This window comes from Peromyscus leucopus, chromosome 10 (genome assembly GCF_004664715.2).
Source record: "Peromyscus leucopus breed LL Stock chromosome 10, UCI_PerLeu_2.1, whole genome shotgun sequence".
Classification (NCBI taxonomy): Eukaryota; Metazoa; Chordata; class Mammalia; order Rodentia; family Cricetidae; genus Peromyscus; species Peromyscus leucopus.
The window spans coordinates 79,576,903-79,601,511 of NC_051071.1; the positions used below are offsets into that span (position 1 = coordinate 79,576,903).

The 24,609-nt window shown below is 42.8% G+C and overlaps 1 protein-coding gene across 5 annotated transcripts; it reads right to left on the reverse strand.

Moving 5' to 3' along the window:
• Positions 1-3,322: 3,322 nt before the first annotated feature.
• Positions 3,323-24,135, reverse strand: Ccni (cyclin I). Of its 5 annotated transcripts, none has more exons than XM_028881940.2 (7): positions 23,570-23,870; positions 20,770-20,927; positions 9,886-10,014; positions 9,472-9,546; positions 8,291-8,431; positions 7,802-8,032; positions 3,323-4,804 (listed from the first exon to the last, which is right to left on the reverse strand). In XM_028881940.2, the coding sequence occupies exons 2-7, from the start codon at positions 20,881-20,883 to the stop codon at positions 4,361-4,363; spliced, it is 1,134 nt and encodes a 377-aa protein (XP_028737773.1). In that variant the 5' UTR covers positions 20,884-20,927; positions 23,570-23,870; the 3' UTR covers positions 3,323-4,360. The 5 variants fall into 5 exon arrangements, with proteins under 5 accessions (XP_028737773.1, XP_037065078.1, XP_028737776.1 ...); XM_028881941.2 differs by having other exon boundaries at positions 4,361-4,804; positions 20,770-20,930; positions 23,570-24,132; XM_037209182.1 differs by lacking the exon at positions 23,570-23,870 and adding an exon at positions 22,816-22,836 and having other exon boundaries at positions 4,361-4,804.
• Between the last annotated feature and the right edge of the window lie 474 nt (positions 24,136-24,609).

Consider the following 24,609-nt stretch of genomic DNA (forward strand, 5'->3'; position numbering starts at 1 on the left):
ATACAGTTGTGACCGTATACAATGACCTACACAAAGCCTTTTGCTCTGCAGAAAGCCATCTTTCTGCCATGGAGATGGACAGGGCTCTGGAGCTCCTTCAAAGACCCTAGTGCTTGAATGCTTAGAGTGACACCTAGTGTCTGCCACCATCTAGCTTCCAGATCAGTCACTAGCAAGCAACTGCTGTGCCCAGACTAGTGGAAAGAAGGAATGTGTTGCTTTGAGTCTAAATGCCCATTCCCTCCCACTCCAGCCTCCTGGTCCCGACTGGTCTGTAAGTGCATGTGTGGATGTCTGCAGAACATCACGCAAGATGCAGCAATTTCATGTCTGCCTCAGTGGTGGGTGCCGCCTTTCAGTCCACTGCAGAAACTTAAAACTGTGGCTGCCAAATGAGTGGAGCAGAGGCTGTTACCCTGAGCTTGACCCTGTCCCACAAAGCACAAACCCTGAGCTTGACCCTGTCCTACAAAGCACAACTTAGTGAATGAGAGGAATGGAGTAACATGCCATAAAAAGCCGGGCTCCGCATGTCTTCTCGGCGGGTTTGGGGACAGCTCTCGTAGCTGTCTGTATCCATTCCTTCCCCTTTCTGAATGCTGTAGTCTCTTCCATGTGCCCAGCCCACCTTGGGAGCTGAGATTCGCCACATGCTCACTCATACTTACTCCTCAGTGTACCTCTTAAGCACAGCCAGTGTTTGGAGCCAAGGAAAGGGATGCCAGTCTCTTACTCGTCTGAGACAAATGTTCTGAAAAGCAGTAGGGCTCCATCCTCCTACGAGCACATTCCATAGCTATTTGCTAACGTTGGTTTTCATTCTGGAGTGTCCTACTCTGCAGCTGTTTCCACCAAATGAGCAGCAAGTTCACTGAACACAGAGGTGTTCGTTTTTTCTTTCCGCTTAGCTGTGTGTAACACAATAAGCTGAACAGTTCTGGCATTTGGTAGACTATGAAGTCAAGAGTTGTTCTTTCCACCCTTAGCCCAGAACTTGTATAGCAGGCAAGACATTCTTGGTCACCTCTTTACACCTTTTCAACAAAAAGTAACAGAGCTGGCCCAAACAGTTTCTCTCTGTCCTATCCTGCATCTTACACATCAGTGTATGCAAAACCCCATGAAGACAAATCAATCAGGAATAGAAAACTTCCAGTCTAATTCCTAATGACAATTATTTTAAATGTATGCACTTATCTCTCGTGTCCTAATGATTGGTTAAATCCAACTCAAACCAAAAGCCGCAAGATTCTGGGATCTGGATGCCTTTCCTTTTTCATTTATTTCTAGTCTCCTTTGTGGGACTACACACAACTCACTCATCTGGGTGCTTGATGTATATAAGTGGTTCTGGGTTTTTTGTTTGCCTGAGACTTAGTATGAAGCTATTATCTGCTCCCTGCAAATTTCTTCAGTCTCACAAGCCTCAATGGTGGAAGGGACCCCAATGGTGGAAGGAAAACCTGCTTCAAGTTGTCCTACGACCTCCGCACACACACCCCGAGATGGAGTAAAATTATAACCACAAAACATGAGGATCTATCAGGAGGGACTTAGTCACCAGGTGATCATTCATCTGCTAGTACCATAGTGAACCCAAACACCACAATTTCTCATGAAGTTAAAAAGGTGATTTAGTCTTTTCCTGGGAGCACCATCTAGTGGCCAGAACTCGAAACATTAACAAGGGGTATAGGAGACCTCATTAACATAGCTTAAAGGTCCAAGAACTTGGGAGCTTTCAGAAATAGCATTTCTGTTAATACTTCCTGTCAGGTAAAAGGTGAAGATCTGAGATACTTTGAAGATGAACTTCATCCAACCCTGCATTTGTTGTGATCTGAGGGTACTTGCTTCTCTGAATGGTGAGAACATTTGGCACAGTACCTTCCTTTCCCGTTGAGAACATGTTGCAGGGGCTGAACCACATTTTCTTCTAAAGGTGATGAAGTTCAAGTACAGCTTGCTTCACTTCAGGGTCCTGGGTAAAGCGACATAAAGGCACAGCAGGCAAGCAGTAAAGTGGGAACCTATGGATTCTCACCAGCTTCCCTCAGAGCCAACCCTGGTGTCAGGAACACTAACAAAACCTGTATCTGACGTTCAGTCCCAGCCCCCCTTCCTCTCCACCGATAACCAACTTCTTACCTGTCTTTTAGAGGATGCAGTGACTAGCTTCTAGTTTCAACTTGCAAATGCTACACCATGCCCATCCTTTGACCTCCTTCCTGGAGGAGTCAAGGGTGATGCCTCTTTTAACCACCAGGAGGCGACAGACACAACATAATGAAGCTCAAGCTTCTGAATCATTGGTAGTTTGCAAGTAACCCCAGTAGCTGAGGGAAGACTAGAAAAGCAAGTGAACAGCAGGAATGCTCTCCACAGAAATTCTAGTGTTCAGTGTTTGCTTTCAGTCTCAGGCTGAAGTTCTGAAGAGTGGGTTTTGAGGGATGGCTGGGGGCTCTCGATACTCACTAGGGTTAGCTGGAAGGAGAGCAGCTCTCAGCGATTACCACTGAACCAGCGTCCCATGGAAACGATACTCCAAATTCCCTGTACTGGTTTTTACGACGAGGTCTCACTATTGCCTAGGCTGCCCAGACTAAAGCAGTGTCCTGTCAGCGTCGTTAGTAGCTAGGACACAGATGCATGCCAGCACGTTTCCCATCAGCATTAGGAGACCTGGAGATCAAGCAGCCCAAGTCTTACTGTCTCCCAGTTCTGCGATATGCAGCTTCTGGATTATGAATTAGATATGCAGACTCTGACTCGAGTTTTATACCCATCTGAGTGTGTGTGTGTGTGGGGGGGGGTTCCATTCATATCATACACACTATGAAGCTTGAGCTCCCGTAATTTGGAATCGAGAAAGCTGAAAATCGGGATGTGATTTTATAAAAAATGTCTGTGTGAGACTAATCCCTTGCACACAAAACCATTTTTTCACTTTTTCCTGTCTCCCAACTCCCATCCTTATACACACAATGCTTCCCCAATTGGATTTTTAAGGTCATATAAAATAAGCAGTTTCTAAGTCCGATGTTGACCTGAAGATACACTTGCTCTGTTAAAATCAATGATGTAAGCTTGAGCCTGCCCTCACAGGTGCTAACTATAAGGTCCACAGTCCAGCAGCAGGAGAAACTCAAGGGCAATCCTTGTGTGTAACCATTCACACACACTCCATACCCTTCATCTCCATAGCAGTCAAGAAAGATTGTTTTTGGGTTTTCCTTAGTTGAAAATGAAGTGCCCAAGAAGTCAGAAACTGTACCTTCTTCATAAGCAAACCAACCAACAAAAAATCCCACGGAAACCAGGGTTAAGGACAACATTTTATTGCTACCAGAGGCTTTATCACCAGTACATGGTTCTGACTGCAGTGTGCCTTCTTCAGATTGCAAAGGGAGCTCAGGGTCCAGAAGTCAGAAAAACAAGGGGAATAACTTGTTACCAAGAAAATCCTAATAGCTTAATATAAAACTAGGGTACTGAATTCAATTATAAGTTACAGACTCCAATCAGGGCTGCCCCAATATCTAGACAGTTGCTCCTAGTGATTTTAAATGAATGAAAACAGATCATTTACAAAAATCTAAGTATATGTTACATGTTTCTTTGGTGAGCACCCGGATATATTAACTTTATAAGAAATTCTTTATACAAATGTCAAAAATGCTCAAAATGTCCTAATTACATGCCATTTTTAAGCTTTAAGGTAAACAAAAGGACAGTAATTTTGTTTTTAAACTAAAAACTGGAATGAGACACACAAAGAACTTTTTCATTACCACTGATTCATGGGGATAGCTTCAGAGTGCCCTTTTCAAACTAAGGAACTTGAGCCATGGATTAAACATGGCTGCCACACAAAACTAATTTGCTGTAAAAAAAAAAAAAAAAAAGTTGGGGGCTACCTATTCAGTGGAAGTCAGAACACATACATCAACAAGCACAAAACTTATTCAGAATCCAACAGAGAGGCAAGAAAAGGTGAGAGAAAAATGAGGACACTGGGAACAAGGTCTCTAGCTATAAATTTTGCAACTTTTCCCCTTACATGGATTTTTATTTTATTTTTTTGGACCTGGGACAAACTATTATTTTAACAAAGAAAAAAGTGGAACTGTCATAGTACAAAGAACGTTTTCTTTACTTTTCAATCTATTTTGGATCTTGAGTCTATAAATATAGGCCTTTATATTAAAGGGTGTTGAATTGTAGTAGCCGCACAAAGGAACGGGGGTTTTCTTTTGCCCTGGCTCACTTCAGTCTGATAAAGCACACGCCCTTCTCTGCAGCCTTTCCTGGGTCTCTAGCCGCACTTCTGGGTAGTCAGCCCATGTGCACTGGAAGGGAACTACATGACTGAAACAGGCTGCAAAGGGGGACAGGGAGAAGCAGGCCCCTCTTGCCTGGCTAAGTCAGGGCCACACCCAGAGCCCCCGTTATCTGGCGCAGTGTCTTCATTGTAGAGCCGCTTGATCCCATCGTAGAAGTCATCCACTTCCATCTCCTCCACCTTGCGTTTAGCAGAGGCCTGCTTGCACCCACCGGCAGCTGGGAGGTGATGGCAGAAGGCTGCGGTACCTCTGACTGGCACTTCTGGCTTGCTGTTGTCCTTGGAGAAATCTGGGCCTGCGACAGAGGAGGGATGTAATTTGAACGCTCCTCTGTCGCAGGTCACCAGGGTGTGCTTGAGGGGACGGTAGACATAAACGGAATTTAGAGGCAGGGAAGACTGCAGAGCCGAGAGGTGATGTGCCGCCAGCTCCCGACAGTGGATCAACTGGGAGCTGTCCATCTGGACCAGGAAAAACAAAAGGCCGTCGCTCATTAATCCACACAGACCTGTTACCTTTACTAGGCACTGTTCCGGCCTAGGTCTTCTCTCCCTTCAGCTTCTTCTCTCCCCACCACACCCTCCACCTCACTCACGGATTCTTCCACCTACCGGGTGTCCTTCTGAAATATGTTTATATCCATGATTCAAACATAAATCTGAACTTGTGTCTAGGCACTTATGAACAGAAACTTCCCTGTTCACGGCTGCATTAGCAATGTCTTTCTACAAGGCCTTTTTTACCCCACTCTCTTGAAGACAGGCACATGGCAGTCAACAATTTAAGGAAGAGTCAAAAGCAATGGAAACCATTAAATTAGGGTGATAGGGAAGTTCACTTAGCTAAAAAGATTTAAGTATTGTTTTAAAACAACTAGAAATGTTAAAGAAGTCATATTTTTGTAGAAAATAGTAAGACCTCATTAAGAACACTACATAGTTTGGGAATTGGTATTTTTCCCTTATCCTTCAGTATAGTTAGTTCAGATATTAATCCCTTCTGGAGTAACAAACACTTGACCCCCTCAACCTCTTGAATACCCCCAATTTCCATGGTCAAATGTTTCTGTTTCAACAGTAAAAGTGCCACAGATTGTCTAACCCCTTGTACACTGGTCATGATACTGAAAATGTATTTAAAAGGAACACTCACTATTATCTGTTGATGAAGAGAAATGTGAATTTTTTTTAAATGATTCATTTTTATTTTATGTGCATTGATGTTTTGCCTACATGTGTACCTGTGTGTGTGTGTGTGTGTGGGGGGGGTTGTCTTGATCCCCTGGAATGAGAATTACAGACAGCTGTGAGCTGCCATGTGGGTGCTGGGAAGTGAACCTGGGTTCTCTGGAACAGGGACCAGTGCTCTCAACCACTGAGTCATCTTTCCAGCCCCCAAGAGTTATTTTATAGAGGTGAAGACTATCAAAAAACGGTGAGACGTTAGAAATTATTTAAATAAATACCATCTATTTGAACTCTACTTTCCATTGGGGTCCCAAAATTAACCTTGTCCAAAATAACACATCAAAATAAATCCTAACCTAGCACAATATGAATTTGTCCTTTTAAAATAACAAGCCAACCCCAGTCTGCTGCTTTTGTAGTAAAGTGTACTTAAGTACATATACTACAATTACCAACTCTTGATGCAGACAAGTCCTTGATCTTGTTCTTAAAATTTAAGCATTTAAAATAAACCATCTATTATGCGCTCTGAGAACCTTTACTAGCCATTTTTATGACTATGTTGCCCAAATTCCAATATGGTGACCATTTCTAAGTATCCCTTGTCAAAAACAAGAAAATATTGCTAACCACTTAGCTGACCAGAAGAATGTGTCCAGCAGCCATAAAACAATCACATAGGTTCCCAATAAAGAGGGGAGCACAACAGCACGAACCGTGTTAGGTCCCAGAGCACCCACAAGTGGTGAGCAACACAAAACACTGAAAATACCTGTTGGAATATTAGGCACCTTCAAGAGTAACCAAGAGTCTATGGTAGGAGAGTGTGCAATTTAATTTTAGTTTAAATAAGAATGTCTACTTTGACCACCGCTTACCAGGCAGCTATAGAGGCCACAACAGAATTGACACCTGATTACCTGATCATCAGGGTGGGTCACTATAGGTTCAGAAAGAGGAGGACACGAGCATAGTCATATAAATAAACTACAATAAAGGTGTGGCCATCCTAGCATGGAGATCCACAGTGGCACAGGAGCATTAGAGTGGGCTGAGTCGGGGGAAGCCTAAGAGGAACAAGAGGCAGCTTGCCTTTCAAAGCAAGAATGTGTGCCAAGTCGAGAAGGAGCAGAGGCAGAGTGAAGACAACGAATGCACACAGAACGAGGTGAACTCAATGGCAGAGCACTTGCTTAACATGGGAGGGGCAATACCGACATGATCTGATGTCAAGTCTAGGTCTTGTCATGGGTCCACTTACAAAGAAACAAGACCTTGCATTCTGATCTACAGACAGACAGGCGAACTCAGCAAGGACAGAACTATGCCCAGAAAAACTAGCAGCCATCATGCTGGGTCCCCAAGGATGTCCTCGTGCTTGCACATAAGAACCTCACCCTCCGAGGCACCTCTCTAGCCCGGGACTAGACTATGTAAGATCTGGGTGTTACAAAACAAAAAGGGATGGAAATGGCTCTGGGGGAAGAGCACCTTCTGCTCCTGCAGAGGACTAAAGTTCGGATTCCAGTACCCCCATCAGGTAGCTCACAACATATATGTAACAATCAGACCACCACTGCTCCTTTTCCTATGCCACTCTAATGAACTCTCCAGTACCCTAAACTGAAGCTCTAACTGATGAGTAGAGTGAGTTCTCAGATCCCATCAAGTCAGCTAAGGAGAAGACAAGTTTAAATGAGGAATTTCTTTGGGTCCCAGAACACATACAAAGAAAACTCATCAGTCTCCATGGACACCAGTTTGCAAATCTAACCCTGAATTCTCTCAGGGGATGAGCAGAACAAGGCTTGTCAACCGTTACTAACACACAGCACTCTCACCTACATGTGAGAAGAACTGTCTCCATCTAAACTTTGCACTGTACTGAGGTGGTTAATATTTGAAACCGTTTGAAAATACCAGTTACAAACTGGTTTTTTTTTTTTTTTTTTTTTGGTTTTTCGAGACAGGGTTTCTTTGTGTAGCTTTGCGCCTTTCCTGGAACTCACTTGGTAGCCCAGGCTGGCCTCGAACTCACAGAGATCCGCCTGGCTCTGCCTCCCGAGTGCTGGGATTAAAGGCGTGCGCCACCACCGCCCGGCCAAACTGGTTTTTTATTTCAAGCTGAGGACTAAACCCAGGCCCTTCTCTACCACTGACCTAAATCTCCAATCCCTCTTAGATTTACTTTAAAACCACATATATATAATAATCCTCTCAATTCCATTAAGGAAAAAAAGTGTAGTAAACACAAGTGAGGCTGATAGCTACCTGTGCTTTCTGAAGCAGTTCAATTGTAAGAGGAAGCCAATCGGGAATGAGTTTCTCCATTTCCAAACTAACCATGGCCAGAGCAAGCATGGATCCTTTGAACTGCAGAAGTTGGTTGCAGGCCATACAGTGAAGTAGTTGCTTGGTCAAGACTGCCAAATGTTGAGACGGACTCAATTTGGGCAAACTGAAGAGTAACTGAGGCCTAGTGGACACCACAATGGCGTGGAACTAGGATGGGGAGAAAAACCACAAAACTGTTACTGAAGGAAAAGAACTAGGAAAGCATACACAGAAATAACTTCTCGGGTACTGGGCAGGTTTGTAATTCAGTGATTTGATATATTTTCAGAATCTAATTTTTCCTTGACTAATTTCAATAGGTTTCCCCAAATCCATACAAAATACATCAACAGGAAACTTCTGTCCAAGTTACTGGGCCAGAACTATGTGTTCCAGTAAGAACTAAAACATTGTGAATATACTTACAATATGAAGAAAATCCAATGGTGTGGCTGTGTGAAGATCCCAGTTCAACTTATCCAGAATAATTCTCTCCATTCTCAAAATCTCAGATGTGGAACAGCCACAGAAACTGTCTCTTGCCAATACCTTTAGTACTGGAATTTTCTATCCAAGGCAAAAGGAACAGGAAACAAATGAACTCATTTTCAGGTCAGAAATGAACCTGACAGAATGTTCTGACAAACAAAATATAAACTAATAGAGAAAAAAATTCAAAAAATAAAATGAACGGGAGAGGTAGCTCAGTGGTTAAGAGCAGTGGCTATTCTTCCTGAACTTGAGTTCAATTCACTGTGACTTACAACCGTCCTAACTCCAGGCCCAGAGAAGCCAATGCCCTTCCTTTTCTGACCTCTGTGTGCACCAGGCACAGTACACATACATACATTCAGGCAAAACACTAATCCACATAAAATAAAAATAAATTTAAAAAAAAAGCTGATCTTCTAAAGCAAGCATTTTAGAGGGACAACACATCTAAATACTTAACTGAAACTGTCATTTATGTAAGACAGCATTCATTTTTTTAAGCCCCTAGGGCCTCAAGCGGCCAGGCCCTGCTCCCAGACTACTCTAATGGCTGTGTGCAGCCCCTGGAGACCAAGGGTGGCCAAGTTCCACCCTACAGAGAAAAAAAGCCCAAGATCAGGCCACAGAATCCCACCAATCCCTGAGCTGGAAACCCACTTACCTCTGACCTTGCCCCACGGTCAGGCCATAGAACCCCACCAATTTCAGACAACCCTGGAAAGCCCCAGCCCCAAGAAACCCTATATAAAAAGCCTGCCTCCTCCTTAGTTCTTTGCTGTTTCTCTTCAGAGAAGAGGCAGCCAGGCATCTGTGTCTTTCCCAATAAATCTCTTGTGTGAGGGTTGTTGTGCAGTGTGACTTTGTGGTATTCCGTGGCTCCCAACTGCAAGGACACCTTTCCCCTCAGAGCTGCAACACTTGTTACTAGGGAAACCTCTCCCCTCAGAAGTGTAGCACACGTTTAGCAATGAAGGTTTCATTAAAAGCAAATGGGGGCCGGTGAAATGGCTCGGCCGCTAAAGGCTAGGCTCATAACCAAAACTACAAACAAACGAAAAAATGCTCCAAGTAAAACCTACCAACATAGAAAGAATAAACTTGAAAGGATTCATTACCTCATCTTCTTCAACAGTTTTAGCAGCTAGAAAAAAACAGCTGATTGCAATACAATTCAAATATTTTGGATGGGCCTAAAATTTTGAAAAGGAAAAAAAGCAACATTAGTGATTATACTGAACTGAGCTTTTTCTGTTTTTTAAACCTAAATATACATTTAGCTCACAGTTTCCCCAGTTTACATCTCCCTAAGCACAAAAATAAGTTTCTTTTCTGTTCTTTCATACCCACTGTTAAATAAATGCTATGGAAAGCTCTAAACTCGAGTCATTTCCAAAATTTTAAAACAAAAGTAATACTGTCCTCCCGACATCTCTACATCTGCCATGACAGCGTTTTTACTAGTGACCTATGGCTTAACACGTAAGTCCTTGAACAAGAAGCTGTGCTTGAGAATATCTTACAATACTTACTTTGACCGTAGCTAAAAACCTGTCCAAAAGACTGCTTGCCAGAGCAAATGTTTCTGGGTAAAGGTTGAACTGGTATTTGAGTTTGGCCAACCACTGAATTACTTCATCTCTCTGGGATGGAGAAACATTCTATAAGGGAATTAAAAAAAAGGATTACAAAGTTTCAGTTCTCATTAGGTGTACATTTAGAGTTCTCTACTAGAGGGCTGAGGAGACAGCTTAGCAGGTCAAGGCACCTGCTGCCAAGCTTGATGACCTGAGTCCAACCCCCGAGATTCACACAGTGAAAGGAGAGAACCAACTCCCACAGGCTGTCCTCTAGCCTCCCACATGTACCGTGGCACACGCATGCCCACACACACAAAATGAATAAATGTGACATGTTCTAACATTAGGAAATACAAGATAAAATGCACTAATAAGTTAAAATATTTTAGGGTCATTCAAAATTGCACCTGAGATAAATGAAAATTTTATATACTATATCACATTTAATATTATCTGATAATTTACTTTATTAAAATCTTCACTATCCATTTTACCAAATATCTATTATTTGAATTAAATTTAGATATTCAGGAAACAGTTTGAATTAAGTTTAGATATTCAGGAAACAGAACATTTTAAAATGTAAGTAAATCACTACTAATTGATAATTTTAAGTTTTCTCAACTCTTGAGAATAATATAATTTCTGAGTCAGGAAATACCCATTAGATTATCTTGGGAAATATAAATGGACCATCAAATCAAACCGAAGGATTAGTCCACTAAAAGCAAAACAATCATTTTAACTTCCCTAAATACTATTTTGAACTTCTGAGTAAAAGCTTACATTTTAAAAGGTATAAATACACTTTAAAATAGCAGGTAAAAATTATTTTACTTTTATCCGAGTTTCAGTAACTACTAAACAATGAGTGTACTATTGATGCTAAAAGAGGTTCTTTTAAAGACTCCTTACGGGCCATATGAGCCCAGGTGTGTCCCAAACTCACTCTGTAGTTGAGGGTGACCTTAAAGTTCCGCTTCTCCGGCGTCCAGCTCTCCAGTGCTAGACCCAGAGGCCCACCACCACACCCAGTTTTTGTATGCTTGGGGTTCTAGGGCTTCATACAAGGAGACCAACTTTCCCAACCCAGCCATCCACCCCAGCCCTTGTATACCACAGACTGTGTAGTGGGAACACAAGGAGGAGCCAATGGAAATGTTTTCAATAAAGGACCATCCTACACAATCTCCCCAAGCCCGGAACTCTGCTAACTCACCTTTCTTTAAGGAGTTCAGCATAGTGATCACAGTACAAACACTGTTCCTGATTGTTGTCAACCGCTCATTTGATGGGTGATGGAAAACATCTAGCTACACTCATTCAAGTCCTGGCCACTGCATCTGCTGGCTTCGCATTCCCAGTCCTCCTCCTCGGGACTTGCTGTCACTTTTCTTGTCAGCTCTGACATGACAAAGTGTTCTTCTACATGACCAAACCAACTAATACACTAACATAATTCTGACATCTAGCTCTAAACTCGGTTGTAACTGGTATTTTTAGTGGAGAGTTAACATACACCTACCTTCTGGTCAACCCTTCTGGAACAACTTCACAATGATGAATAGAAATACTAGTAAGATAAAAAGTGATTTACAATCTGTTTTATTCACAACTCACTCCAAAGTTGGCAAAGAGTGAAAGTTGTTTACACTTCCAAACTTCAGTCTTATAGCCGAGCAGACCATAAAATGGTATCAAAACCACAGTAACAGATGGTGCTCTAGGGACAATTGGACCGGTGCGGGAGTGTAATGAAATCTTCAGAGAAGAAACAGCAACTAACTCAATCTTAAAAAAACAAGGTGGGGGAATCATCTGTGCTACAAGATACAGGAGTCTTGGTGTTTAAGCCCATGGACTTTCTGACAGAGGATAGAAATGAACCCCACCAATTTCAGAAACTCAAGGCAGTAACACAGTTAAGCTCTTCTGAAGAGCAAACAAGATTAAGGTAGGTAGGTAGAGAACTGGGGACCACTGCCCAGAGAATCAATCCTTAGAAATCTGTGATCAAACAAGAAAAGGACTTAAGGCAGTTTTGAGACTAAAGCTATCAGCCTGAAGGTTCTTATTGAATAGAATCGCAGAAAAATTTATGTACTGCAGACTATTGTCCAGTTTGACTGAAAAATGGAGTCAAATTTTTTTCTTTAAGAGACAGGGTCTCATGTAGCCCAGGCTCATCTCAAACTTGCCACGCCACCAAGGACGACTTTAAACTTCTGATTCTCCTGCTTCCACCACTGGGACTACAGGTGTGCACCACCATACCCGGTTTATGCAGTGCTGGGTACTAAACCCCGAGCTTCACGTATGCAGACAAGCACTCCAACCACAGAGCTACACCTCCAGCCTGGAGTCAGGCCATCAATAACTAAACTGATCAACCCTTTGACAAAAACCACCACTGTCTAGGTGAGAGTGACATCAGTACAGCCTTGCAGAAGAGATATGGGTAACTATCAGTTGGTAAGGTCCTTAATTCCATGATTTTCTGTATTTTCAGAGCCCCAAGGTACTACTAATAAAATTAGTTCTGTCCCCTAAAGATATCTGGAAGTAAAGGCAGTCTCTTCTAAATAAGAAGTTGAGCCGGGCGGTGGTGGCGCACGCCTTTAATCCCAGCACTCGGGAGGCAGAGCCAGGCGGATCTCTGTGAGTTCGAGGCCAGCCTGGGCTACCAAGTGAGTTCCAGGAAAGGCGCAAAGCTACACAGAGAAACCCTGTCTCGAAAAACCAAAAAAAAAAAAAAAAAAAAAAAAAAAAAGAAGTTGAACACTTAAGGAAAATTCAGCCAGCCAAATAAACCAACAATGAAGAAACAAATTCACAAGAGGTAGGTAGTGATACCATCTGATGCATTTGGGGGGCTCTCAGGAGAGAAAAGGAACAATGACCAGGAGTCACAAGAAACAGGGGCAACACTAACTATACAGTCATGTCAGACATACACTCAAGAGGGAGAAATAATATTCCCAAATAGCAGACTACATCCTTATCTGGTACACTTGACTTTAAGCAAACATAAAAACTTGAGACTTATAAAAGATGAATAAAAGGAACACACGTTACTTTCTGCCTTAACCTTCACAGTACAACAGTATTTAAGACTGATTTTTCCTTACCATGCTATTTTACATCCTGCTTCCATGGTTAATCATCCCTTCTAAATGAAATACTCCTTTCTCTATTTCACTTGACTTACAACACACAAACACACACACACACACACACACACACACACCACATCACATCACACACATACATTTCAAAACACTGGGTATGGTTTTTCAGTCACAGTACTGCTGTGACAACCAGGTCCTGAAGAACCATGATTCTGGAGAGGAAGTAATGAAGTGATAAGTCAACATTCTGAGATAAGGGCAAGCAGCTAAGAACAAACTGGTAAAACATTTAGGCGAGTTACAGACAGACAAAATCTGAGACTTGGAAAACCAAGGAACTAACTAGTGGAAGTAGGTGGTCAGAAATCTGAAGGGGAAAAAACAATTACTTGGCTGATGGGATTAGTTAGCTTTTCTCAGAGCTGTGACCAAGTAACTGGCAGACGATTCCCAAGGAGGAAGACTTTCTCTGCCTCACTGTTGAGAGATTTCAGTGGTGTATGTAGCACTGGAGGAGGAAGCAGAGGAAGAGAAGGGGGCAGAGAAGTAAATAAAAAGGATAAGACAGGGTCCTAGAGCAGACAAGGGGGGAAGAGGAAGCAGGCAAACAAAAAGGAAGGACGAGGCCAAAACACCACCAAGGTCTGTCCCCAGTGAGGCTCCGTCTCCTAAAGTTCCCAGCACCTGTGAAAAAACGGGGCCACCAGTTGGGGACCTTGGCTTCTATACATTGAGTCTGTGGGAGACGTTTTATATTCAAACTCTAAGACTGATTTTCCTCCTAAAACATTTCCCAAATGAAACCCTAAAGATGGATAGTAGAGATCTAAAAACGTAGGCACACACACAGCTTCACTTTTAATAATAGCTGAAGAAGTCACATCCAACTGAAGTCTGGCCTTCATTTAGCCTAATCCTTCCTTGAATCCTAAAGTGATTAGTCCCAATTCAGTCTGCCCGCCAGAGGGAGACTGAACCCTCTACAGAGGGAAGTACCTCTAAGTCCCCACGACAGGCTCAGAATGTAGCTCAAAGGCATAGTTTTTGCTTGGGAAGCAGAATATCCTGGTTTGACCAACCCCTCAAAGATAGAAAACAACTAAGTCTATATACCATTTTTAAAATAATAGAATGTTCAGTGTTGAATCAAAAATTTATCAGGAGACCAAAAACAACAAAAACCTAAGTAAACAAACTAAAAGCCAAGAGAAGAAACCAGGCAACTGGAAGGAAGATCTTTATCAGAACAAAGGGTTTATTGCACAAGAATCTCAGTACAGAGGGCCAGAGAGATGGCACTGCTCTATTAGAGGACTTGAGTTCGATTTCAGCATCCCTATCAGGTGGCTTGTGAATTCCTTTAACTTCAAGGAGTCATACAAAGCCCCCTTCTGGCCTCAGAGAGCACATCACACATGTACACAACTATAAAAATTACAGTACAAGGAAAAAACAGACAAAAATGAATTTTGCTAGATAGATCAAATACAACCAAAGAGCTAAAACTAAAAATATAGTAACTAAAAATCAAAATCTGAAGTGTTCATCTAACAAAATTACATGATTAGTCAGCTATGTTTGTAGCCTTGAAAAAAGATTTGTTAAGTCTAGGAACCAGAGAGTAAAGGCACATTCTGCCAACCCTGGAAACTCCCCAAGATGCATATGGTAGAAGAAAACAACCAATCCCACAAAGTTGTCTTCTGATCCCCACATGAATGCCATATATACACCCAAGTGTGTTCACATACCCTAGGTAGATAAATGTAAAAAACCTAAATTAGATTAATAGAAAACTTATAAATCTAAACACATTACAGTTAGAAGAAAAATGCTAGAAAATAATTTAAGTGTCTCTCTTAAAGAACAGTAAGTTATATTTTTAAAAAAGTAAACAGCAAATAACAAAATGATGAAATTCTGATAAAAAAAAGAGAACAAAAAGCAGTATTGGAAATAAATGTACTCTAAGTTGCAATCTAACACTTCTATATTCATTTCACGGGGGAAACTGCTGGTAAGGGGGATCAAGTAGTAGAGTTGGGACTGTAGCTCTGTGTTAATAAGCACTTGCCGAGCCCGGAGTTCACTGCCTGGCACAACAAAAAGCAAACACATGTACAATATACATTCGGCTAAAGAGCAAATACAAGCCAATACCATATTGCTGCCTAAACAAAACCAAGTTTAAGGATAGACTAATGAAATAAGCCAATGTAAGTCAAAGTTATAGTCTAATTCACTATGCCTTCCAGAGAAAGAAAACACTGGAATGGCAAAACATACATGCAGGCAGAGACTCAGCTAAAAAGATGACATTATGGAAATAAAATCTAGCTTAGGTATGGAAAGGACCATCATTTAAAATACAGATTTACGGGGCTGGAGAGATGGCTCAGAGGTTAGGACTGTTCTTCCAGAGGTCCTGAGTTCAATTCCCAGTTCCCATATGGTGGCTTACAACCATCTGTAATGAGATCTGGCACCCTCTTCTGTATACATAATAAATAAATAAATCTTAAAAAAAATAAATAAAATACAGATTACTCTACATTACTTACATGGATGGAACCAAAACCACTAAGTGGCCAAGGCATTATCTCTGTGTGCATGAGTGTGCATGATCGTGCATGATCATGTGTCTGGGTGCATATGCTGGTGTGAATCCAGATGTGTGCATGTGGAGGCCAGAGGACAACCACAGATGTTAAGGATGTGGATGCTGTGCATCTCCTTCAAAACACAGTTCCCCACTGACCTGGAGCTCATAATTAGGCTGGCTGGCCACTGAACTCCAGGGATTCTCCTGCCTCTGCCACACCAGCACTGAGACTACAGGTGTGAGCCACCACACCCAGCTGAAAATGCCAATTTTTAAGAAATTTCAGGTAATTCTGATCCATCTAGTCGCCAAGTGGTTCATGCACACCTGTGTTTCAACCGTCCTTAGCATGAATCCTGTTTATATGGTTTCAGAAACAGGATTCATGCTAAGGACGGTTGAAACACAGGAAACCATATAATCAGATGGCCTAACAAAACCACTTTAAAGTTTGTGACAGGGCCGGGCGGCTATGGCGCATGCCTTTAATCCCAGCACTCGGAAGGCAGAGCCAGGTGGATCTCTGTGAGTTGGAGGACATCCTGGTCTACAGAGTGAGCTCCAGGACAAGCATCAAAACAACACAGAGAGCCGGGCGTTGGTGGCGCACGCCTTTAATCCCAGCACTCGGGAGGCAGAGCCAGGCGGATCTTTGTGAGTTCGAGGCCAGCCTGGGCTACCAAGTGAGCTCCAGGAAAGGCGCAAAGCTACACAGAGAAACCCTGTCTCGAAAAACCAAAAAAAAAAAAAAAAAAAAAAAAAAAAAAAAAAAAAAAAAAAAAAAAAAAAAAAAAAAACAACACAGAGAAACCCTGTCTCAAAAATACAAAAAAAAAAAAAAAAAAAAGAAAGAAAGAAAGAAAGAAAAAAGTTTGTGACAGGACTTTCTTTGTAATCGAAAGCACTTTAGCAAAATAAATGTAGACGATCTGAAAGTGTCACTGTTTTCAATTTTTCCCTAAATTCATTTATGCAACTATAAAAAACTTCAACTATTCTATAGAAGAACTTTTCTGTAAGTACCAAGAACACACAATAGACTACTTGAATAAATTATAAAGAAGCCATAACCATTCATTTAAAAGTTTAACTGGGTGTGCTAACACACACCTGAAACCCCAGCACTCACTGGTAGACATAGAATAATCAGGAGTTAAAGTCTAGCATTTATCTGCAAAGCAAATCTGAGGCCACCTAGGCTGCATGAGACCCCAACTCCAAACATCATCAGAAAGTAACCATACTACAGCATGTCAGAAAACAGTGACACAACATCACCACCAAGGAAAGGAGTCAAATCACCAGGAGATGATACTGTGTTATCACAAGACAAGCACAGGGTTCGGTGGGGTCGGGAGGGAGTCACTGGTGCAACGGGAGGACTGTCTTGCCTGGCTACATTTTGGTGGACATTGAGGGCGGGGGCTAAAATGAAAAAACAACTGTGAGAATGGCAAGTAAAAGAAAGCAGAAGCAAGCAGCATAAAGGGAAGCCCTAAAATACTGCACTTTTCTCTTTTTACCAGCACTTCAAGATGTGTAACAGCAGAAAGGCCAGTCCTGACCAGGAATTAGAACTGTTCTTTTAAGCCTAAACCCATATCCTCTCCTATTCCCATCAGACCAAGCCCACTAAGTTTAATGTATTAAGTAGAATTACTTGGCATTAAAGCAAGTCCTTAAACAGATGAAATGCCTTGACTAATGCCCAGCTGTTCTGACTCCATTTTGTGATTGTTTGGACAGTTCTCAGCCCTCTGCCCATCCCTCTCCTCCCAACAGTCACATCTGTCTTGGCAACACACACGAGATTTCCATGGCCTTGACCATGGTCCAAATGTATTAACCAAAACAATTAGACTAAAATTACTAGAAAATATATGTCAAAAATAACTGGCATGTTATATCTAAAATAATGATTGTGCTATGCCAGTAATGAGCATTCTAGGTTACTCTGACCCTCATCTAACTTTGATGTAAATTATGGTCTTCGTGGGTTTTGTCTTTAAAAACTCTGTACCCCTGAGCTTGGTGGGGTTTCAAGAGGCTTTTCAGAAGCATAAGCCTGCTCTTGGTGCAGCCATCAATAAAAAGGTCAGACTTTTAATTGGTTTGAATAGCGTGGTTGTCAGTATCTCATGTGGATCGTTCATAGGCCCTCTGATCTCAGTGCATTATCAGTGTGCAAGAAGGGCAGAAATGCCTGCATCATCTGGTCCAGGCGTCCTGACTGGAGGCCTGATGATTCACCCACTCTGGGTGCCTTAACCAGGAGACCTTAAAGGATTTTGTATCCAAGGCTTAAGTTTGTTACCCAAAATAATGAATGCTGATGTCAAGTTGATGCTAAAAACCAGGCAGAACAGAAAGAAAAAGAACATGCCAGCATTGGAATTCCAATACACACTTGAAGATCTTTCTACAGGAACAAATGCAATTAGGGAAGAAAATCTGAAGTTAAAATTAGTAAATCAAGTACTTGGACAATATATGCAACACCTCATGCCGCCTCTAGTGTTTTCAAACTGACACAAAGGCATGGGAAAGTAACAAGTTATTATTTCCTGTTTTCTGGAGCTGCTGCTTTCAAAACAAAAAACCTTGTATATTGAGGTTTGTTTCTAGGGAACTGTAGTGTTATATGAAGGAATTTGTTACCAACTCCTTTTGTAAAAATAACCCATTTGGTATCTAAAATATAGGTGTTCTAGTGACGTGTGTTAGAGCTGCCTGGAAAAGGTTCAGGACCACTGATCCACCTGGAAAGGACACTCTTCATCCTGTTAAGCTGCCTCAAAGCTGTGCAGTGTACGCCACATTTTCAACTTGAGTTGTTACCCATGCAGGGGTGGGCCTTGGTATAGCTGTCTTTGAGTCTTGTAATCCTGTAAGTAACCTCAGCTCACCAAGTCTGGACTTTAGTGGTGTCCATACTTGGGTCTGTTGTGGACTATCTGGGAGAAGCAGACTTATATCTGTGTTGCGTCCCCCCAGGGAAAGTCCATCATACATCAGCAAGCTTGGTGTTAAGAGTAACTAGTTAAGGGTTTGATCTCAAGGATTATCTGTAGCATTCAGATCAATGTTTGCAAAATTTACTAGGAATGTATCTGGTGTCAGGGCCAGCAGTATGGCTTAGTAGTAGGTAGAGGCCTTTGCAGCTCAGATCTCAGATCTCGCAAACTGTGTTGGATCCCACATAAACACTGTGGCATCCACACACATAAATAATAAGTGTTAGTATTTCACCTCACAGGTCCTAGAATTTTCTGTAAACTAAAACTACTTGGCTGGAGAATTTTATTCATCCTCTAACAAATTAAACATCCTTTAGTTTGTAAGATTCTATTTGAAAAGGGAATCAAAATCCCAGCACTCGGGAGGCAGAGCCAGGTGGATCTCTGTGAGTTCGAGGCCAGCCTGGGCTACCAAGTGAACTCCAGGAAAGGCACAAAGCTACGCAGAGAAACCCTGTCTCGAAAAACCAAAAAAAAAAAAAAAAAAAAAAGAAAGAAAAGGGAATCAATATCAGAGATAATATAGAAATGTTAAAAGGGAAGAGATCCATTAATGTAACTCATGACTATTCAATTTGGAACCTATACATTAGTGTAAGATTTGATGAATGCTTTAGTTGTATAAATCTATAAGCCACACCATACTTTATCTTTTTGTGACCTGATTACAAATATTTTAAATTATGTTGTAGTTATCCTGTTTAAAAAGTTGTTTCAAAAAAGGAAAAAGAAAAAGTAGGTCCACCTTACAAGTTTTGATCCTGTATTGTTCTCTGCCATTACCTCAATGATCCTTGTTAGCTTGGCTACAGAACAGACCAGGTAACACGGTAATCCAGCAATTTGCCGCAGCGCCGTAAAGTACCACCTTCACAGCTATGCTGCCTATGGTTACTACGGTTAGCTACACACTGACTTAAGGGGATGGCAGGAGAAAGGGGAAAGACAGAGCTCTTCTTAGAACTCTGTTGGGAGGCTTTGAGTCCCAACACAGTCAAAAAATTCAGTTTTCTCCACTGCTATCTCCAATGTGTAGAGTTGTACCCGGAATAGCAAATACTGAATAAGCACTTACAAAAAAATCTAAACCATACATTCATACAAAAATAGAACGAAAGAGTATAAGAAGAGATTGCATTGCCTCAAGTAGATTCAAATTATAACTGTTATTGATTATTAAGTCTTGAGTTATCACAGGACTACACCCATCTTAAGAGAATCAAAGTAATTTAATACTAAATGATCGTGCTAAGTGTTCCTACTACAGACAGTACTTATTCAAAGTCAACTAGTCTTCAACAAGCAAACTGACAAATAGTAAATGCAAAACACATTTCTTCAGCTTGTAGGAAGTCAAGAGTAGAATCAGAAAACACAGACTTCAAAAGCCTATAAAGCTAAAGAAAACCTATTTTTAGCATTGCCATTTGATCACTGGTACTTATTAAAAATTTCTTGGCCACTCTTCTACACCCAAGCACCTTGTTAGGTACTAGGGATAAAAAGAGGTACAAGTTTTACACAGTAAACTATTAGAGTGGATGCACTTTTAGTTAACTTATAAAAATGTTAACTACCAGAATATGATTAAAGTATGAAAATGTCTAAAGGAAAAAGTGTATAGCCAATAGCAAAGAGTTCAGCTAACTATCTCTCAAAAGACTTGCAACACAGCTATTACCTTAGTAACTCACTCGAAGTCCTTATGTTGTTCCCTAAATATAATAGTATGAAGATGTTCCCTCTTAGAAATAAAAGCTTACTACTAAATTAGACTATAAGGAAAATGAATGGAAGTAATTTCCTGTAACTCAAGTAAAACTAGTTTTATCTTGCTTTGTTCCGAAAGATGACTTTCTTAAAGAATGTTTTTTGCTTGGTTTTTTGAGACAAGGTCTTGTGTAGCTCAGGAGAGCCTCCAACTAACACTGGCCTTGAACTCCTCTTAAGTGCTAGGATTACAAGTATGCATCATCACACCCAGCTGAGAACACGTTTAATAATACAAATATTCCCAATGTAGCATCAGGATATACATTATGCCAATAGTGCACTTCTAATAAAACATCTGTCTCTAGGGAGAAATTACCTGATTTGTAGGCATTTTCGGCACATTGACCTTCCACATCTGGGCTTCCCTGGAGATTGCCCTTTCCAATAGGAAAGACAATCTCTGGTTTTCCAAAGGTCCTGGAAACTTCATGATATCCCTTTGGATCTGCCTGCCAACCAGCTTGATGTAGCTACCTATTAAAATCAAATATAAATAATGTTCATCACTTAATTACAGAATAAGTTTAATGTACACATTTATAAATGTTAGTACTTATTAAGCAATTTATAAAACAAAATAAGAATGTTATGAGGCAGTATAGGATTTTATAGCTCTTTAAAAATACCATATATTAAAGCTAGCAACAATGTTATCTAAAGCATCCTCACTTTAAATATGAAATTCTAAGACCACTGACTTTTTCTATTAGAAATAGTTGTCCTATTCTCCCTAAAAATAAAACTACTCAGTAAGGTTCATTATTTTTATTTATTATATAAACACATTAATTTCATGATTACATTAAACTATTTTAAGCCATGTAAGGGGTAACTAGACTGATTTAAGGGATTCTCTGTTCTCCTACATGTAATGTTCAGATATTATCAAATAAAAAAAAATCTAGAAAACATTTTAAGAAAAATGAAGACATCAAAAACTTACAAGATGCAAAGAAACCTGTGGGAGCTAAGGAGAAAATTTATTCCTGAAAATGCCTATATTAAAATATCCCAAATCATTTGCTTAACTTCTACCTAAAAAGACAATGTAAGTCATGTGTAGTGCTACACAGCAAGACCTTGTCTTAAAAAAAAAAAAAGCAGGAGGGGCGGGGATAAAAAAAGAAAATTTCCTTAAAACAAAAACAAACCCCAAAACCTGTAAACCAGGCCTGGTGGTGCACACTTGTAAACTTGGGAGACAGAAACAGGAAGATGAGAAGTTCAAAGTCATTCTTGGCTACACTGCAAGTTTAAGATCAGCCTGGGCTTTTCAAGTAATTAATTGCTGGAACAATGTGATGAAAAGGAGAAACAACAAAATTGAGAATTAGCATGAAGAGGATCCAGTTTAAATGCAGCTCTAACTGAACTGGCTCCTGTACTGGGAAGAGTAAGGCATATTTTAAGGGACATTACTAGATCAAAGAGATAAATGGAATGTTAGCTGTAGATTATTATAGTCTATAGGCATCAAACCTCCATTCACTAAAATTTAAAAATGTACTGTAATTCTGTAAGAGAATAGTCCTATTCATAGGAGATACTTAATTTTAGGAGTAAAATGTCCTAATATGCCACATACATAAGACAAAAAAAAGAAAAAAGTAAAACTTGGAAAAAGCATTTTTACACTATCAAGGTAATCACAACACCAACTCTATTAAATAATCTAGGACCGACTGTTGACTTGCAGCTCGTCCTTTTCTGAACAAGGATTATCAACGGGAGCCTTTGAGGTTCTCATATCTATCTACTATTCCCTCCTTGACTTTGCACACCAGAAATAGGGGGTCATAGGTGATTCCAAACAGTGGGTTCAATCTCCATGCTATCCACGGTTCTCTCCACTTGCAGTGCTTCTGCAGACCCAATTCCTCCCACTAAATTTGCTATCGATCTAGTAATACCCCCTTTTGGAATCGTGCAGGAACACCCCACCTTCCTTTAGCTGCATGCACTTGGGCATAATCCTACCTTTGCATTTAACTACTGCACGACCACTGACAGACCTGCTTTTTCAACTGACGAGTTCCCTGACCACCAACAGTTTCCAGGACTTAGCACCATGCCCAAAAAATAACAGATTGCACCTGTCAGGTGCTTATCAAGCAATAGCGCCCCATGCTTTGCTATTCGGCCAGCGACTGTTCTTATTAACCCGTTTCATCCTTGCTCAACACTACGACGGTGGAATTTCTAAATCCACTTAAAAGATGAACAAGCACACAGAGGTAAGTTGAAATTTTAAAGAATTACACGACCAGAATAAACACTCTTCGCTTCTAATCTTGACTCCGCCTCCCCCTCAAAAAAAAAAAAGAAAAGAAAGAAAGAAAAGAAAAAAAGGACAGAGTCTCACTATGTAGCCCTCGCTGTCCAGAAATTCGCTGGGTATACGAGGCTGCTGTTCAAAATGCTCAATGGCTCCTCGCGGCGAGGGAAATCCAAGTATTTTACTTTGCTCTCCTAAGATCTTCAGTTGATCCATCTACTTGACACCTTCCACTACTGTATGTACCACAATGTTCAGCTTCTGCCTAAAGGACCCGCAGTGGCGCCGGTTGGCCGAGGGCATTTTTTTTTTTTCTGTCTTTCACGATGCAGTCCACTCAGGCCCCTCATCTTTCTCCTCCACCAGCCCAAGCCCTGGGGTAACGTTACGCTCCCGCAATGACCGCGGGGTGGCGTGGGGTGGGGTGGGGTGGGGTGGGGTGGGGGGAGGCAGGCAGGAGGGTGCACTGTTAGCAGGGCATTCACTCGGCCTTGCCCCGTAAATGATCTTCGCGTGGCCCCGGGGGATCGGTAGCCCCGGAGGGTGGGGGTGTGTCCCCTTCTTTATTAGCCTGGCTCGCGGAGCCTGTTAACTGGTAACCCCAGTCGGTGACGGCACGGTGGCTCCAAGTTACTTGGGGACAGGAACACCGGGCCCAAAGGACACCCACCCGGCACGGCCAGAGGCGGCGGGGGTGGGGTGGGGTGGGGGGGATGGAGGCGTCCCCAAGGTGCCTAGATAAGGACCGCCGAAGGGACGGGTCCCAGGGCAGCGGCGCGCGCCCCCGCGAGCTCCCACTCGGGCGGCGCGCACGGCGGCCGCGCCGCGCCCCCGCCCTCACCTTCTTCTCCTCCTCCTCCTCTTCTTCCTCCTCCTCCTCCCCGGCAGAACTGTAGGCCTCACAGTGGTGACGCGGGGTCATCCGGGGGCCCGTTACCACCTCATGATCCTCGGCGCGCGGCAGCGGGGCGCGCGGCGGGACCGGGGGGCCGGGCCGACCGAGGAGGGTGAAGAGGGCGAACCGGGCCGGCGGGCGCGGGCGCTCGGGCGGGACGCACGGCTGCGGGCCGAAGGGTCAGTCAGCGAACTAGTTCCATGATGACCCTGGGCCCGAGGCCGCCGCCGCCGCCGCCGCCGGTCCCGCTCCTCCGACCGCCGCCGCCGCCGCCGCTGGTGCCCGGGTGAGGAGGAGGCGCCCTCTCTCCATAGGGCGGCGGGGGCCGGGGAGAGGCGCGGGGTGAGGCCGGCTCTGCCCCTGCCCGGGGGATGCGCCTCCGAGGGGAAATGGTGGAAGGGGGGGAAGGGGAAAAAAAGAAAAGAAAAGGAAAGGAAGGGGGAAAGGGGGAGAAAATAAGAAAAAGCGAGACAGAGGCGCTGGCGCGTCCGCTCGCGGGGAAGGCTGGGGAGGGAGGGAGGGGCGAGCAGCGAGCGCCGGCCGCCTAGCCCCGCCCTCGCGGACGGATCTCGGTCGCGCGCGTCTGTAAACAACGCCCGTGTTCTCTCCCCGCAACCCCCCGGTGTTCCTCCCGGGCGCGTGGAAGAGTCCGAGCAAAAGCTCAGCCTCCGGGGAAGATCTAGGGGAGGGCGCTGGAACTCCCGTGGAAGGAGGAAGGGCGTTCGGTGTGCACGAAGGAGGAGGAGAGGGGCGCGGACTCCTTTCTCTTGGGACGGCGGAGGCACCCTTCTCCTTCCGCTCGGTGACGTCAGCGGCTGGGTGAGCCGAGGAGGCGTGCAGTGGCCGGAGAGTGTGCTGCGCATGCGCCTCGGCAAAGAAAGGCGTCCCCGGGCGCTCGCCCCAGGGAAGGGTTTCTGAGAGAGCGCGTCCGCCCATCCTGGAGTCTCCCGGTGTTTTCCAGCCCAGCTTGTCTCTAGAGCTCCTGA

Excerpts from the sequence above, each read along its gene's own strand:
- Ccni (XM_028881940.2), bottom strand. The coding sequence starts at position 20,883 with ATGAAGTTTCCAGGACCTTTGGAAAACCAGAGATTGTCTTTCCTATTG. Across the intron at positions 9,547-9,885 it reads GGTTTTTAGCTACGGTCAAA|GCCCATCCAAAATATTTGAA; the intron begins GTAAGTATTGTA and ends TCAAAATTTTAG. Across the intron at positions 8,432-9,471 it reads AAACTGTTGAAGAAGATGAG|AAAATTCCAGTACTAAAGGT; the intron begins GTAATGAATCCT and ends TGCCTTGGATAG.